We start from the raw sequence: 18,528 nt of genomic DNA, 5'->3' as shown, positions 1-18,528 counted from the left end.
GGATTTCCAGGAGACGTGTGTGTCAACGGTCCCGCCAGGAAACAGAGTCAACCCCCCTCATGGAAGTTGAAAGCCATCGTGTTTACAACCGTGACAATGAGTGCTCATCTGGATCAATTAAACTCTGGATTTTCAATAGTATGTGAAGTTTGTGGTGCCATTGTTGCAGTAAATTTGCATGTTCTTGAATGAATTGCACACCTGTCTATTATTGTGGTGAAAAACTTTTGGCTCAAAACATTATAGCTAGATATATCTTCAGCTTCACCTACTCTAAATTTCATTTATTTCTTTTTTCTTTAACAGACACAGTCTAAAGTACCATCTACACTGTACTTTATAGTATCAGACACTTAATAATGAGACAAAGGCCCAAGAACATGATGACAGACAGACAGGAGAAATGAAGGGACAGGACCAGCAGTAGTTCTCCCAGGATACTGTCTCTCGGGTGGGGTGGGAGAGGCTGTGCTATCTGGGGCATCTCACAGTAGATGCCCGTCCAGCCCTGATAACACTGACAGGTGAACTTCTGCTTCATGTCCAGGATATCGTGGTTGTTGAGGCGGCCACTGACGTGGAAACGCGGCCCACGAATACCTTGGTTGAGGCGGATGTTGAAGAAGCGAGGGTTGAGGTGCAGGTAAGCCCCGGAGTCCAGGCTCTTGCGGACACATTTGCCGTTCTTCTTGCACAAGGCTTTGCTACACAGTTTAGCAGCGGAGGTCACGTTGATCACATAGTGACCCAGAGGACCGTCAATGTATTTCTTGACTGTCATGCAGTTTCTCTGGCCAAGGCAAACACAAATTAAAGATATTAGGGCTTTTTTTTAATTAATATTTGTCTATATCACTGATGTTATTTTGAAGTAAAACTATTAAAAATAATTTTCATGAATTAAAATAAAGCTGAAATAAATATTAGATGAAAAACTATATATACATTATCATGAATAATATATTTCATTAGTTTTTATTTTTATATTTTCCATTTTCAGTTTAGTAATTTTTTTTTATTATTAGTTTCTATACAGTTTTTATTCATTTTTATTTTGGTTTAGTACATCAAGATAAACTAAATGATTTTTTCTTGGCAACTAGCTGATTCGTCTGTATACAGTATATGTATATATGATTTTTCTACAAAAAATTTCTGTCACATAAATGCTGTTCTTTTGAACGTTCTATTCATCAAAGAATCCTTAAAAAGATTAGTACACAACTGTTTCCAAAATTAATAATAATAAGAAATGTTTATTGAGGAGCAAATCAGCCTACTGTATTAGAATGATTTCTGAAGGATCATGTGACACTGAAGCCATGGAGTAATGATGCTGAAAATTCAGCTTTGCATCTCAGGAATAAATTACATTTTAAAATATATTCTAATAGAAAACAATTATTTGAAATTGTAAAAATATGAGGCTTGGTGAGCAGAAGAATCTTCTTTTCAAAACATTTAAAAAGCTTACTGATCTAAAACTTTTGAACGGTAGTGTGTGTATATGACAAAGTGTTTCTGTTAAATACTGATCATTGTACATGATACAACTCATTAAAAAATTCCCCCAAGTCAGTTAAAACATTTAAGCTCATTCACATGCAAGACAAATAAACAAAATTACCATTGTCACACAACAGGAAAACACATTAACGGTTTGTTTACTCTTTCCACCAGCTTCAATGTATTCTTTTCCTTGTGCTTTTTGTAAACCATATGGGACGCACCCACAAAATGAGCATGTGTCCTTCAGGAGCACATGTGTGATACTGTAAAAATCACCAGATACTTAGAAGCTATGATGACACTATGCTTTATTTTAGGTTTAGGCAGAAATCATCTTTGAGGTGTCCCTTTTAAGAGATAAACTGAGGACAGATTGTTCCCTAAGCTTCAAACATATTAAATATGTTAATTCCATCAGCTCAAGCTGATCCCCATGTGGTTCTGATCTGAATGCTGTTGGTTATGGATTCTAATATTAGCTGTTTCACCTAAAAATGCATCCAATCCAGTCAAGAAGATTTATTGTTGAATTAATTCTGTTAACGTGCTTTGTGTCTGATGTACACTACCGTTCAGTCAAACTTTAGAATGATAGTGTGTATAATGCGTACCTGAGATCTTGCATATTCAGATGACCCCCACAGGACCACCCCAGCGGCCCCCAGTGCTGCACTCTCTCCTATGGTGTGGACCAGGTCACTCTGTTCAAGATACATTTACATTTACATTTATTCATTTAGCTGACGCTTTTATCCAAAGCGACTTACAGTTGCTATATTTCAGAGGTCGCACGCCTCTGGAGCAACTAGGGGTTAAGTGTCTTGCTCAGGGACACATTGGTGTCTCACAGTGGATTCCAACCCGGGTCTCTCACACCAAACGCATGTGTCTTATCCACTGCACCATCACCACCCCTTCGCAAATACATACTTCTTTATCTTAATGCAATTCATTAGAAAAGCAACAGATCATATCATAGCTTTCTTAGTAACAAGCCTGAAGAAGAAATTTGTCACTATTGAATAACACAAACATCCCTATTGCCATTGCCCATGCATAGGGTTGTATGGTGACTGTTGTATCTCAGATATGAATGATACCTTAAATCATGTGGCTTACTGAGGAGAGGTGTTTAATCGCACATTTTATTTTTGCCATGGCGGGAAGTCAAACAATACAGTAGACCTGTACGTGGAATGTATGGTCTAGAGCCTGTACTATGAACGACAATGAACATATGGAAGCTATCGGTTGTAACCTAAACTAGTCATAATAAGTACATTACCTTGATGTACCTCACTGTCTAGAAAGGCGGGTGGTCCCATCAAACTGAAAACAACCCTGCAGACCTACTGCAGAGTTTGATTTGAAACATTCCTCTCATAATGAGGTGACTTGAGTGTTTAAGCATATCTCTGGCGTTTAAGATACCACAGGGAGGGTGATTTTGAGAGTAGCTCTGTCACTCAACTATTTGACGAGTGATTAAAACAATGTGTGTTTGACAGGTCCCTTTAGACGTCTGGAAAGTGTGCAAATTATTAAGTGTGCAAACACAATTCAGTGCTGTAATAATTTCTAATTAACTTAATTTCAAAGTAATTATTACCACCTTTAGATTCAAATTCTTTAGATGTAAAAAAACCCCCACTAAATAGACTCTAGAGTGTAAATGCCTGTTCACACAGCCCGATCTCACGGCAATTCGTACGAATTTTACGAGGTGGCTAATTCGTACGAATTCATACGACCTCACTCGTACGAATTAGTAAGATTTTTGCTAAATCGAACATATTTTACGAGTTGCCCAATTCGTATGAATTTGTACGAATGACCTATCCCTGACCCGGCCCTAAACTTACCCATCATGTGGGTTTAGACAAATCGTACAAATTCGTACGAGTGAGGTCATACAAATTCATACGAATTAGCCACTTTTTAATCACTCGTACAAATTCGTACGAATTGGTCGTGAGATAGCGTTGGTTCACACCAAGATTTATAACGATAACTATATTAATATATTCACACTGCTCAGAGACCTAAGTAATGTGTTATACCTTGAAGAGCTGAGGTATAAGTTAGCACATAGACTCAAGGCATTTGTAAAAATATGGAGCTTAATTAATCTTGATTTTTAGTATGCGATAGTATGCGAATTGGGACTGGGCCCCAGTTATCATCACAATATGATATTGCTTGTTCCTGCTTCTTCTTCGCCTGTGTTTTGATCAGGATATTCTGTACTCTTTCAGAAGATGTGTAATAGCGCCCCCTACCGTAATACAGTGAAAACACGGAAAGCCAGAACATTTCCTTTAATGGTGGAAATGATGGAAAATTCCATAAATGGCGGGGAAAGAGTGTTTTATTTTACTTTTTTATATATATATATATATATATATATATATATATATATATTAGTCATAGAAAAGAAATACAGGATATTACTGGAGTGGCCACAAGGCCATCCTCAAATTAGTTTTTCCAGTATAAGCATCACATTTCAACATATCAGAGCACATTTTCTAACTGCTATGCCATGATTCGTACTTAATTATTAACTTTTTACCTAATATTACACTCACCTCTGATAGGACAACAAATGTGTAGGCGTAGAAAGGTCTGGAGTAGATGAAAACAGGCAGCGTATAGTCATTCCTGGCAATCGAGGCGATCCGCATGGCCTCCTTTACACGGTAGTGCACAAATTTGACCGTGTTGGCCGAAGACTTGAGCTCATAGTCGAGATAGATGGAAGGATAGAGGGCCGTACTCTCCTTCCACAGCCACATCAGGTGGTCGTTGCGTACATGCTCTATATTAGGACACTCTCCCGTGTAACGCAACGGATGCTGCTTATAACCATAGTTGTAACAGTCAGGGAAGAGGTAATACCCCCAAAAACCATGCGGTCGTCGACTCTCGGCCAGCAAGAGCGTTGAGTTCATGAATACTTGTCCGGCCCTCTCAAAGAGTTCCTTTGCTTCATTTTCCACCTTACTTTGTGGCCAACCAGGATGCAGCTTCCTTATAAGTTCCTTGGATTTGTTTCGGTAGATGTCCTTTGAGCCCCAGTTGCGCACCCACTGCGGACGCCAGTTTTCCCAGTCGATGACACCAAGCCCGTGAAAGTCCTTGAAGGGAATGAGCTTGTCGATGTCAGCTCGAGCTTTGCTGAGGTGTTTGCTCAGGCTTTGGTTCTGAGGAAGGCCTCCATTGATGGGAATCTCAGAGCTGGTGTAGTAAGGGTAGTAACCCAGGTGACTGTGGTAAAAGATAGTTACGTTGGGGCCGCTCAAAGTCTCATTGTGGTTTGCAACAATGTCGAAGACACTAAGGTCCAAATCCACCTTGAAAAAGAAACAGATAAGATGTTATTCCCATCATTTGGACCAAACAGAACTTTTGCTAGATCATTGACACATGTTCAACCTTGAATCGAAGACGACAGGATTCGGTGGGTGCGTTCCACACAACCAAAAACGGACGATGGTGTAACAAAGGCGTTCGGGCCTGCTTCAACTGATCGGCCCAAGCAACCAGCGACCCACACACTGCCACCGCCAGAAAGCCAATCAGCGCCATCCTCAAATACCCTCATAGATCAATCAATACACATGCCAAGACCTGAAGAGAAGTAAAATATGAAAAATCAATGTTGAAAAAATGATTCCATCATAAGGATAATTTGGCCAGGATAATTAAAGACATGGTTGAGAGACAGACAAGCGAGGGTCAGCGAGCAGCGGTGCTCTAGATTCCACTGCACAATGATTGTCTGTACTGCATCCAATTAACTCAAGTAATTCATGCATACAGGACTTGATTATGTAACCGTGATCTGGCAGAAGTGTTTATTTAACTATTATTTATGCTGTATATTATTATAGTATTTATTAATATCATTAGAATTTGCTTTTATTTATTTATTTATTTTAATTTTTTTATATTGCTGTCATTTGTATATAAATATATGTATATATATATATAAAAAAAAATTAACCTTCTATTTAGCTTTCTTTCTTTTTTTTTTAACGACTGAAGCGACAACTTGCCATGTTACCATAGTGCGGCTGGGTACGCAATACTCGTTCCCTAACTCAGGGAACTGAGGTTACATGAGTAACCGAGTAGTTCCCTTTCAAACGGTCACTTCGTATTGCGTAGCTATACGCAGTGGGGACGCCATGCAAAACGCCGCACTGAGTAACTGGCTACCACTGCAACTCAGGACCCCTGAGCATACAGAACAAGCCATAACCGCATAATTATGTATAAATAGACCAGACACCGTCAGGTCTAAAATAGTATACATCAGTTAGAAATAACCCAATATACTACACCAATGAACCCAGACACTGTCAGGGCTATTAGTATACGAACATATAACCAGTCCAGTGGGTTTATATATGAAATTATAACCGGCCAAAGCGGGTTTATATATGTATGGAATATAACCAGCCAAAGCGGGTTTTATACATACATGGTATATAACCGGCAAAGCGGGTTTTATATATGTCATATGAACGGCCAAAAGCGGGTCTTTTATATGTCATATAACCGGCCAAAAGCGGATTTTATATATGTAAATATAACCAGAAACAGCGGGTTTATGCATGAAATACAACCGGCCAGCAGCGGGTTTTATATATATATGTGAATGTGATTGTGCACAGTAAAATATGACAAGACCGGCCACCGACGGGTCTTAATCATTACGAAAGCACCTTCGCCAACAGGGAAGGCACTTCCATATTATAATAACTCATAAATGTGGAAGGCGAGGACCAGCCGGCCGCATCACAAATATCACTAATGGGAATGCCAGGTGACCAAGCCCATGACGAGGCCATACCTCTGGTCGTATGGGCTTTGATACCTACAGGGCAAACTTGACCCGCTCCGGTATAAGCCATAGAAATAGCATCCACTATCCATCTAGACAGTCTTTGCTTAGTGACTGGATCCCCCTTGGATCTACCACCAAAGCAGACAAAAAGCTGTTCTGATTGTCTAAAAGACGCAGAACGCCCCCGATAGATTCTCAGCGCTCAGACAGGGCAGAGAAGATTAACCTCTCCATCCTCTGCAGAAGGAGGGAGGGCTGATAATGTCACCACCTTTGCTCTGAACAGTGTTGAGAGCACTTTAGGAACGTAACCATGTCTGGGCTTGAGGATGACTCTGGAGTCATCTGGACCCAACTCCAAACATGCAGGGCTCACAGAGAGCGCCTGCAGATCTCCCACTCGCTTGATAGATGCCAACGCCATAAGGAGAGCGGTCTTCAGCAAGAGGGTTTTTAGATCAACCGATTGGAGCGGTTCAAAAGGCGGACCTTTCAGAGCCCCGAGGACCGTGGAGAGGTCCCAAGGCGGCACAGACGGAGGTCTGGAGGGGTTAATTCTCCTCGCACCTTTCAGGAATCTTACGACCAGGTCGTTTCTTCCCAGTGACTGGCCAGCCGTCAGAACATGATGTGCTGCTATGGCTGCCACATACACTTTTAGCGTGGACGGGGAGCAACCCGCGTCCAGCAGCTCCTGTAAGAATGAGCGAACCACAGATATCTCACATGACTCTGGGTCAGCCTGATTTTTCGAGCACTAGCTGTAAAAACCTGACCATTTTGAAGCATACAGGCGCGAGTCGGCGGGGCCTTGGCTTCAGATATAGTGCTTAAAACCTTCTCAGGAAGGTCCTTGGGTACCCGTTGAGGGGCCAAACATGGAGGGCCCATAAATCGGGTCTCGGATGCCACAATGTCCCGTTCACCTGTGTGAGGAGGTCTTTCCTCAGTGGGACAGGCCATGGGATTGTGTCCGATAACTGAACCAGTTGCGGGAACCACGGTCTGGTTTTCCAGAGAGGAGCCACCAGAAGGACTGGGCACCCGCTCTCTCTGACCCGTTTGATGACTTGTGGAATCATCGAGACGGGGGAGAAAGGCATAAAGGGGACGGTTGGGCCAGACATGGGCCAGCGTGCCCCTGTTCTTCGGGAAGAACAATTTGTAGTGGGTGTTGATTCTCAAGGCGAAAAGGTCGATTTCGGCCTCGCCAAACACCTTCCATATCAGACTGACCGTCTGTGGGTTCAGGGACCACTCGCCGAGGGGAGTGTTGCCCCGTGAAGCATATCCGCGCCCACATTCTGGACGCCCGGGATATGCGCTGCTCTCAGAGAGCTCAGGTTGGTTTGTGCCCATATAAAGGAGGTCTCTCACCATCGCATGCAGGTTCCCTGACCTGATGCCCCCCTGGCGATTCATGTAGGCCACCACTGACGTATTGTCTGTGTGGACTAAGACGTGGTGACCTCTTAGGTTTGACAGAAATGCCTTCAGGGCCAACCCAAGTGCTTTCATCTCCAGACAGTTCATATGTAAGCTCTGCTCAGTGCTCAACCAGAGGCCGGATGCAGGCATGCCCTCGTGCAGCGCTCCCCAACCCAGGTTGGACGCATCTGTAAGAACCACTTTCCTCCTGGGAATTGTTCCCACTGTCACCCCCTCGTGGTGCCAGTTCTGAGCCCGCCCAGGAATCAGGGTTCTTAAACAACCATGATTCACCATAATGCGCAAGCTGCCTGAGTGCCATGCATGAGTTGGCACACGGCGTTTCAGCCAATGCTGCATCGGGGCAATCCCATGCGGAGTACTGGCGATGCTGCTGCCATGAGACCAAGCAGTTTCTGAAATTTCTTCAGTGGCGGGCGCTCGCGCAATCTGAAAGTGCCTGCAAGCTTTTTGAAACATTGATTGTGAAACCCAGGCATTTTAGATGGCCGAGAATCAAATCCCTCTGAGCTAATAGCTCGATTCTCGACTGTGCCCGCACCAGCCAGTCGTCGAGATAATTTAACACGCGCACTCCCTGATGTCTCAGAGGAGAAAGCGCTGCATCCACACACTTCGTGAATGTACGGGGTGCCAACGATAGACCGAACGGCAGAATGGTGTATTGATAAGCCCGGCCCTCGAAGGCTAATCTCAAGAATGGCCTGTGACGAGGATTTATTTGAATGTGAAAGTAAGCGTCTTTCAGATCCATTGTGACAAACCAATCCCCCGGGCGCACTTGCGCGAGGATATGTTTGATAGTTAACATTTTGAACGGCCGTCTCATGAGAGCTTTGTTCAAATGTCTCAAATCTAGAACGGGTCTGAGACCACCGTCTTTTTTCGGAATCAGAAAATAGCGGCTGTAAAAACCCATATTTTTTTAGCGCGGGGGGGGACTTATTCTATCGCCCCTTTTGCGAATAGATTCTGTACTTTGGTGGGAAGCACGTGACCTACGTTGCTTCTCACCGAAGTCTCGAGAACCGCCTGAAATTTCGGGGGTCTGCGAGCGAATTGGAGCGAGTAACCTCTTTTTATAGTGTTTATGACCCAACTCGACACATCGGGGATAGCTTGCCAGGCTATAACCCGTGTGGTTAGGGCTTGACACACTGATTGGGACGGGCCGCCTAACAAAGGGGGACCTGATACCCTTATATTGTGATTTTTGCACACATTGAGTGTTAGACTTACTGTACAAGCATTTGCGTGTGGGGAAGTCAGTGTTACAACAGGGGAGGGGCCGCCTAGTGAAGGGGGACCGTGAACCCATGCGTTGTGCTCGTGTGCTTTATTTGGGTCGCCGTGAAAACGGCGTTTGTTCGCTCACTGCTGCGTGCCTGTTTACAATAATAAAATCCCCAGCCGCCTGAACTGAACAGGGGGTTGTGGGAAGTTTTGCTGGCTTCTTTGAGGGTGGTCCGGCAAGCGCGGGACACACGCCCTCTCTTACCTTTGCGTGCTAGGACGGCTTTGGCGGGAAGCGCTCGGCTAGCGTTGGGCATCAGCCGCAGGGCGGGGCTGAGAGGCCTATTTCGCCGGCTTTGCTGGTCGGCGCCAGCTAGCACGGTTAGTTCCACTTGAGCTCGAGATCCGCGACGGCCTGTGTTAGGATCCGAAGCATTTAGCGTCAGAGTTAGTCCTGCCTCGCTGGGTCCGTCGAAGGAGACGAGGCCCGCCACGTGGTGGGGGGGCGCTGATCTCCCTCGAACAGGACCGGAGATGACTGAGCTGGAGAGAGTGAAGCACACGGGGACGTGGCCGCCGTGCGTTCACAAACGTCCGTGCTCTCTGGATGCCGTTGGCTGCGGCGCTTCTTCTTCCTCGGCTGAAGTAGGGCCGGTGAAGGAAGCGCGGGTGACGCAGCGCTGCCGTCTCGAGAGAGCTAGCAGAGTTCGCAGCACGGAGATAGGCATGCACTCGCAGGCCGCACATCCGGCGACAGAGAGTGCATTCTCTGCGTGGTAGAGTCCCAGGCATTAAATGCAGCTCGCGTGTTCGTAGGCCTCGCTTAACACGAGGCATATGGAACAACGCTGATACAGATATAAACACATAATAAACCGATATTGAAAAGGATATCGCCGGATAGCCACAGGAGAGACGGCGTCAGGAGAAACACGGTTGAGATGTGTAGTCTGCTGAACTGTAGCTCGCTCAGGCTGAAGGCTTGTTCGACGGCGGAGGCTCAATAAATGGTCAGAGACATGAAATTTGTCGCTGAAGGAGTAAAATCTGCTATAATGGCGAATTCGGGGACTATTATAGACTGAGGTCACGCCCCCTTGGCGGGCTCTGACGTGTATGACGCAGAGTGTTCTCATTGGTCACACATCAGAGGCGCCCGCACCATTGGATGTGCAGTTGCCGCAGCGCAGGCTATGAGCGAGCCAGACGCTCATGTTCTGGCTGTGCAGCTGCAAATGCGCTTTACATAAAGGCTTCAGTAAATCGAGGAGAAGGAGTTTCCCCACTGCATATAGCTACGCAATACGAAGTGACCGTTCAAAGGGAACTTTGCGTTCCCTCGTAAACCTTTTGCGTTCCCTGAAAAACTTTACGTTACCTTTTTAAAAATATTGCGTTCTCCGAAAAAATTTGCATTGCCGCGCAAAACTATTGCGTTCCCCGAAAAATTTTGCGTTCTCTCGCTAAACTTTTGCATTCCCTAGCATAACTTTGTGTCTCCCCAAGAAGCTTTGCGTTCCCTCGCAAACTTTTATATCTCAGTCATATTTTTGGCCATTCTTTCATTCAAAATTATGATATATTGGGACACTTTTAACAGTCATCTCAAATGCAGAAAGTTGTCTGTTTCTTCACATATACACACATAGTACATTGAAAGTCAAAATCAATTTTTTTATATTGTTTTGTGGTGTTTTTAAGACATGAAGAACTTATTTTCATTAAAACAACTTTTAAATATGTCATTTTGATTATAAAGATGAGTTTTTAAGGTATAAAATTATTGACTGCAGGGAGACTTTAAATAGTATATTATAATTATTGATAATTATAATTAAAAGATTATGTATATTGCTGTACTTTTAATAGTTGTATCACTTAACTGTTAACATTTGTGGATGAGGAGTAGTTTTACCCGACCACAAAACAACTGTTGACAATAGAATTACAGGGCTTCTATAGACTCTTAAATAGACCCTTGAATAATTGTAATCTATTTTGCTGTTTTGGGTTGGATAGCATGTTAAGTTACCTGTCCTAAAGTTTTTGTACCAATATTTCGATAATTTACTGGATTTTTGGAATGCTTCATTTTTATCTTGCTTTTCCTCCTCTCTCGATTTGAAAATGACATGTGTATTACATTAAAATTCCTTGCTAATCTCGGTCAAATTCCTCTCATAGTTACAAGTGTGATTGTGTACCCAAAGGGGCCTTTGTAAATGAAATCAGGGCTGAACGTGCCTGCTCTGCCTGTTTATTTTTCAAATAATTCTCTTGTATTAAGGCTGACACGTTTTGTTCATAGAGAAAATAAGACAAAATTAAACAATTATGTGAATTCACCATCTGAAGGGGTTTTCTCCTCAGATATTTTTAATGGATAGCATCTCCTTCTCGTGGGTTTGTGGGAGTCAGATAAAATAAAAGGGATGATGTAGCTTACGGGACATGGGGAAGATCTGCATTTCCTCTTCCAATGAGATGGCAGTGAAACTTGTCGACCTAACCCAAGAGCAACAATGTGGTGAAGTCACCAAGTCTTTTCATAAACCACAACCATCTACAGTGCCCAACCACAAAAAAGACCCCCCAAAAAACCCGTCTGAGACATACTGGCACTGGCTTTTTCCTCAGACAGACAGTGCTCGAGGGACATGAGAACCAACTGCTTTTTTATTTCTCTCTTTACAAAATGGACTGATTAAATCCAGATGACTAAGGAGCTACAGTACACATCATGTTTTGCACTGAACTTTTTTTTATTCACTTAAATCTGGAAATAAAGTTTATAGGGTTCTGAAAAATGTAAAACAATAATATTTAAGATTTATCCTTTATACAAGATTTTTTTTTATCCGTTATGCTTTTATACATGTTCTAAAACCTATAGAAGATTTAAAAAAACACTGAAATTGCAAATTATATTTCACAACTGTGACTTTATTTCTCACAATTGCAATCTTATACCTCCTAACTGTGACTTTTTATATGAATGTTTACTTGATTTTTTCCTCATAATTGTGACTATATCTCAAAATTTGACTTATCTCATTATGACTACTTAGCTCAATGGTTACTTTATTTCTCCAAATTGCAATTTTATACCTCAAAACTGTCTTTATGTCTCCCAATGTAGCTTTATATCTCAATTCTTAATGTGTCTCTCATATCTCAAAATTTGACATCTCATAATGATTATATCTCTCTCTATCGCTACTATGTCTCACAATTGCAGTCTTATATTGCCAAACTGTCTTTATATCTCACAATGTAGCTTCATGTCTTAAATTCACAATGTGAGAGAATTTTATCTTAAAATTTGACTTATCTCATGACTTATTCTCTTAATTGCTACTTTATTTCTCCCAGTTGCAATTTTATACCTCAAAACTCACTTTGTCTCGCAATGTAGCTTAATATCTCACAATTCCAACTTTCACATAATTATGACTTTTTAATCACACTATTTGAGTTTATATCTCAAAATTGTACTTATCTCATAATGACAAGGCTCTCAATCACACGTTCTCAAAATTGCAATTGTATACCTCCAAACTATGACTTTATATCTTGCAATGTAGACTCATGTCTTAAATTCACAATGTGAGATTTAGTCATAATTATGAAAAACAAATTCAGAATTTTATCTTAAAATTTGTCTTATCTCATGACTATATCTCTCAATAGCTACTATGTCTCGCAATTGCAATCTTATAACTCCAAACTGAGATATCATACCTCCAAACTTTATTTCTCACAATGCTGCTTCATGTCTCAAAATTCTGAATTTGTTTCTCATAATTGTTACTTAATATCTCTTTGTGGATTTTTATCTAAAAATTTGGCTTGTGACTACATCTCAAAATCACTACTTTATTTATTTATTGTGACTTTATATTGTGGCTTTATATGGGGCACAGAGTGTATATCTTTCTTCTCACAACAGCCTATTTTCTTTTTTACTCTGACACAGGAAGACACAGGCTTCCATAGTAACCCTCTTCAACATGAACATGGCTTGCAAAAACTCTTCTCTCTTATACTCTATGATCAAACCAGAACATTAACTTCATATTGTAACCAGCATGCAGCTGGAAAAAATACAGTGGTCAGCTGTAATCAATAGGGCTCGTGTTGCATACATCCGAAACTTGTGTTCCCGAACTTGAAAAGTAATCTGGAAAAATGGAGACAGAGCACAAAATAAATGTAAAACCAGGCCTGTGCAAAGCCTTTAAGAACTGAAACATCATGCTGCATCTGATAATTGGGAAAAGATTGTCATTTCATAGAGATTTGCCTGGATTTTTCTTGTAAAGTTTGCGACCAAATAGTCTTGACCATAACAAACCCTGGCATTCCTAAACACAAGCTTTTGCTAGTGCTCTACAAAAAATGTCACATTGGCCCATGTGGCCGATGATTTTGATATTTACAGCCTGTTTAAACAGAAGTGTATATGTGGTAATGTGCTAATAAATACAATTTGCATTTAGCGCATGGCTTGTGTGGGATACGTTGCATGGGTAATTATGTACAGCTGCCTTGCTTTGCCTCAACAAGGAAAAATAAATGAGTCAGTATGAGTCTTTTTCCTGCTGGAGTCCGTATGTGGAAAAAATGTGTTTATAACTGCTGTTGGTCCCGTATACCTTAAGGAAAAGGGCTTGAAGGTCGGGACCAACATTAACACCAGCAAGCACCAAAAATAAATTTGTAAAAAATTGGCGACTAAAGCACAGTATAGTTAACAATAGGTCACATTTTATAAGCAACATCGCTAGCCTGGTATTAATAATATAAAACAAAATGCAAAATACAGTTGTATAGAGGAAAAAGGTACATTTTCTCCACAAGGTTTCAAGACTCTTTCTGTAATGTGTTTGTGTCTTTGTGTTGTAAATACTGCATGTTCCCATGGCTCATGTCTGAATTGACCCGCAGTGTCCCAAAGATATTCACAGCACTTGGTTCGGACATACTATGCCAGTGGGTGTTTGTTTATGTGCTGTCGCTGTACAGTTGGATGGTTCCCATGAAGCAGGTTGTCCTCACAACAATGAATACCCTGGTGTTGCTGAGGGAAGCTGCTATTGAAAGCCTCCAGAGTCCAGTCCTAATTAGGAGGAACTTGCTCTAGTCTACACACACACTTTACCACCAGAAAGCTCTTTTCACTTGCCTTGAACATGTATTTCTGCTCCATTTCCATGTAACAGTTTTTAAATCATTTAGTCCACAATAAAAAATGTATTTCATTGGTAACATATGGCAGGTCAATTCCTTTCGCAGTGATTCATTTGTTGATATATACGTAACATACTATATGTACATTGTATGTGCATACAGTAAAGTGTTGGATATGTTATTCTATGAAAGTAATTATTAACTAGTAACTAATTACATCTTTAACAGAGTAATTACTGTACAAATTACTCTCTCTAAAAAAAGTATTGCATACTTTCTAAATCCCATGTCAACTGTCCAGTTTAAACAATACAAGGACATGAAACGGCTCTTCATTTTTTCAAAAAACACAAAATTGCATAAATTATTCTTGAGCTGACCAAAGTATTTAAAGGGAGATTGTATTAAAAACATACATTTTAGCATTAGACGTAAAACGTTGATGTTAAATCCAATTGTTCTTTAGTTTATAAAGTGTTTAATGCAATTACAACAGAAGTAACTGTAATTATTACAGGAAATCAAGAGTAATTTCCTTTTTCAAGGAAATTACAGTAATTATTACTTAGTTAATTACTTGCTTTATACCCAATGTGCATATACCCGTATATGTATATCGATCAAAATTAGAGATTTTTAAAAATGTAATAATTGTATGTTCGTTTCCACAGTTTTGCCGTCATCTATAACACTCACTTAGAGTTAAACTTTAAAAACACTTAAATTTAATACCGCTGTAATCTTTGTAATGTAATGTAATGTAATCTTTACCAAATCTCAAAATGCATATCCATTTTTACTGTAATTTATAATGCTGTGATCCCTAAATTCACTTGTAGCATTTAAAATGATATATTTAATTAATTTAAAGTGATTTTAGGGTTTTACATTTAATAATAATTATCTGCCATTTTGAATATGGTCAGTTGGAGATAATCAGCTGACATCCCCATGACTTTGGTGCGAAAGGTCTGAAAGTTTCAGCTTATATAAAACTTCTCTTGATATCCGCTTCATTTTCTGTTATGTGGCTTTGAATACTATATTTTATACATTAAAATGGATAGTTCGTCCAAAAATGAAAAATCTGTCATCATTTACTCACCCTCACGTTGTTCTAAACCTTTATGAATTTATTTCTTCTACTGAACACACAAGAAGATATTTTGAAGAATATGGGTAACCAAACAGTACGTGGCTATTGACGTCCTATTGACTATTGAAAAAGAAAGAAAAAAATGAAAGTCAGAAGAAATTCAGGTTTGGAACAACTTGAGGGTGAGTAAATGATAACAGAATTTTTATTTTTGGGTGAACAATCCCTTTAGGCTTTGAAAACTTCATTGAAGACATAAAGACAGATTCTAGTTTTTGATTCGGATAAATACTTTGCACTAACCTCTTGAGCCTGTTTTTAAAGACAAGACTTCCTCAGTTTCAGCACATCTGGAGTAATTACCTTGTCTTTGTACTGAATATCCAGCTGAGGCGCTTTGTTCTGTTGTGCTATATGTGCTCAGAGATATCACAGTTTATCTGGATTTGCTGTGCGGTTTGTTGTGTCAGTGAATGGCACCAGCATTGACACTCTCTTGCTTTGTTAATTGATTTGGCTCCTCCTCATCAAGCTCCCAAACGAAATCAACAGCAATTAGTGATGGCCAACATGCCAAAGCAGTCCGGGTCGATCCAGGACTGCTGATTTGTTGCCTGATTACAATAAAATGCCTTTGCTTTTGTTGCTTTGACACTTGAAGAGCCTGATAATATAGGTCAGTGTCAATAAAAGATGAGGAGGGTTTTGAAACGTGTCAAGTTGTTAGATGTTGCTTTCATGTAGTTTTGAAAAACATTTTTCAAGAAACATTTCAACCAAGCAGCTCTAAAAATGTAGTGTAACCATCAAGAAAAAAGTAAACACAAAACCTTGAGTACATGTGATGTGAGTGCACACCATGATCATTTTTTTAAATATAGTTTTTAAGGTAAAAAGCTATTTTAAACAATGAATTAATAATTCATAAATATAAAGGGAATAGGCCATGTACATAGAAAAAGTCTTAGATCTTTGAGTTCAGTTCATGAAAAATGGGGGCAAAAACAAAAGTGTTGAGTTTATAATTTTGTTCAATATATATATGAAATGGACAGTAAAGATGTTGAGTGTTACATGTGGCATGAGGGGGAAGACGGCCGAGGATCATCAGATATCAGCACTTGTGCTTACTCGTACCATTCACAACTTAACCCTGAAGTCAAACATGCAGTTCTTTATTCAGATACATGTGGTGGACAGAATAGAAATGCTGCCTTTAGCACAATGTGCCTTCATGCAGTCAGCACATTGCCCCTCTCCACTATTGACCATAAGTACATGGAGTCTGGTCACAGCCAGATGGAGAGTAACAGCATGTATGCTGCAGTGGAAACTGCGAGGAGAACGGTTCCAATCTACTCCCCGATGGCTACTACACCCTTGTGAGAGTGGCAAGAAAGAACAAACCATACACCGTACATGAACGTGGTCTCAAAGACTTCCTTGACTTCAAGTCTTTCTCCAATCACGTACTCAAAAACAAAACCAAAGATGAGGAGGGAAAAGGAGTGTATTGGCTGAAGATTAAATGGTTTCGCCACACAAAAGAAGAACCCAGAACAATCTTCAAGTATGATTTCACCGACCCATGAACTGAAGGTGGCAACGCAGGCAACCAGGGGCACCAGAAGCACCCATTCCATGTCCAAACCAAGTTCAATGGATGAAAGCCCTCCTGGGATCAGTGCATGTTCATTGTGTTAATATGCCATACATTTTTTATTTAAATACTCATTCATATACGTATGCCTGTGGTTGCAATGTTTGTGGTTTAAGGTTAATAATACAGGTGATTGAAGTGTGGTCAAAATTTAGTTTTGTCTCTCTTGTAAAGTTGGTCAAAAGCCACTTACGCCCCTCTGGCTCCAAGCCCTCGATATACACAGACACGCACACACATACATATGTGTGTGTGTGTGTGTGTGTGTGTGTGTGTGTGTGTGTGTGTGTGTGTGTGTGTGTGTGTGTGTGTGTGTGTGTGTGTGTGTGTGTGTGTAAACCAAAACTCTTTAATAAATAATAAGCAGTGATTCCTTATTAAAATTCAAATATTAATAATTGGTGATTCCTTTATTTAATCACTTAAAAAGTAATACATAATTCTGACAAACAGCATATTACACTGTGATATTAGGGCAGTTGTACCACCTGACATAATTTGTCATAGTACAATAAAATGACTTTAACCAGCCCCAAAAAAAGAATATTAAAATATTAAAAATTTATTTTAATTCAGAAATGTATAAACACTCATCAAATATTGAGTGTTAACATATTAATCAAACACATGAATTGCATTTGTTTAATTATTTATGTATTAATCAAAAAAATAGATGTGTCATTGATCCAAATAAAATAGAGAGCGTCCAGCCTATAGAAGGATCCTGTAGTGACAATATGCTGAGCACAGCACCCAGAAGCACACTTGATATTCGTTCTTGAATTGAAACAGTTGTGAAAACACAGTCGTCCTTCTTACCGTAATGCAATATGATTGTTGTTATGGATAGTAAATCCCCTGAAGTAGACAGTTTCTGTAATGTCAGGTGGATTAACTTTTCAGACACGAACGTTTAGACTACATAACGGGGTGGGGGCGAGTATCTCTGGCACTGACGCGGAACCGCCTGTCAGGTTCTTCCTTTCTTTCTTATGCACGTTTTTCACACATTAAAACATTCCTACGTTTTCCTTTCGAATATGATTACAGTTACTTTTTTCTTTAAAAAAGAATGTTTTGGCAATTCTGAAGGCCTGATGGTGCATTCCTGTTGGTGTTTATCTGATTTTGTTACCCATGAGGAGGGAATGAAGTCCATGGGAAGTGCTTGCAAAACATGGAAATTGCATACATCAATAGTATTTGGCAGCACAGACTAGATTAAATTGCATATTCTTATGTAACAGTATTGGGGAGAGTTGGTCTCAGTCAGCAAAGTACAAATACAGTGGACGGTTAGTATATCAGTATTACAATGCATTTGTGAGCTGTGCAAGGAATATGTATGGTAGACCTAGACATTATCCACCAGGTTTGGCTCCAAACGCGAGCTTGGGCAACCTCCTGAAGTGTCCGGCCCACCCTGAGAGTCCTATGGCCCAGAGGTCTGTTTCACAGCTTCATGTCTGGGCAGGTGCAAAAATCTGAAAAATACCAGTGTCCGGATGCATAAAGCACCTTAATTGTAATTTTCCCTCA

General features: G+C 40.6%; 1 protein-coding gene across 1 annotated transcript; it reads right to left on the bottom strand.

Annotated features, from left to right (window-relative positions):
• Positions 1-269: 269 nt before the first annotated feature.
• hyal6 (hyaluronoglucosaminidase 6) lies at positions 270-15,743 on the bottom strand. The gene is made up of 5 exons (XM_077211052.1): positions 15,633-15,743; positions 4,945-5,139; positions 4,098-4,862; positions 2,121-2,210; positions 270-790 (listed from the first exon to the last, which is right to left on the bottom strand). The coding sequence occupies exons 2-5, from the start codon at positions 5,095-5,097 to the stop codon at positions 338-340; spliced, it is 1,461 nt and encodes a 486-aa protein (XP_077067167.1). The 5' UTR covers positions 5,098-5,139; positions 15,633-15,743; the 3' UTR covers positions 270-337.
• Positions 15,744-18,528: the final 2,785 nt, after the last annotated feature.

Source organism: Siphateles boraxobius, unplaced genomic scaffold, assembly GCF_051911475.1.
Source record: "Siphateles boraxobius isolate OS27281-9 unplaced genomic scaffold, OSU_SipBor_1 65, whole genome shotgun sequence".
NCBI classification, from domain to species: domain Eukaryota; kingdom Metazoa; phylum Chordata; class Actinopteri; order Cypriniformes; family Leuciscidae; genus Siphateles; species Siphateles boraxobius.
Note: the sequence above shows the minus strand (reverse complement) of the source record. Positions and strands in the feature narration are given on the sequence as shown.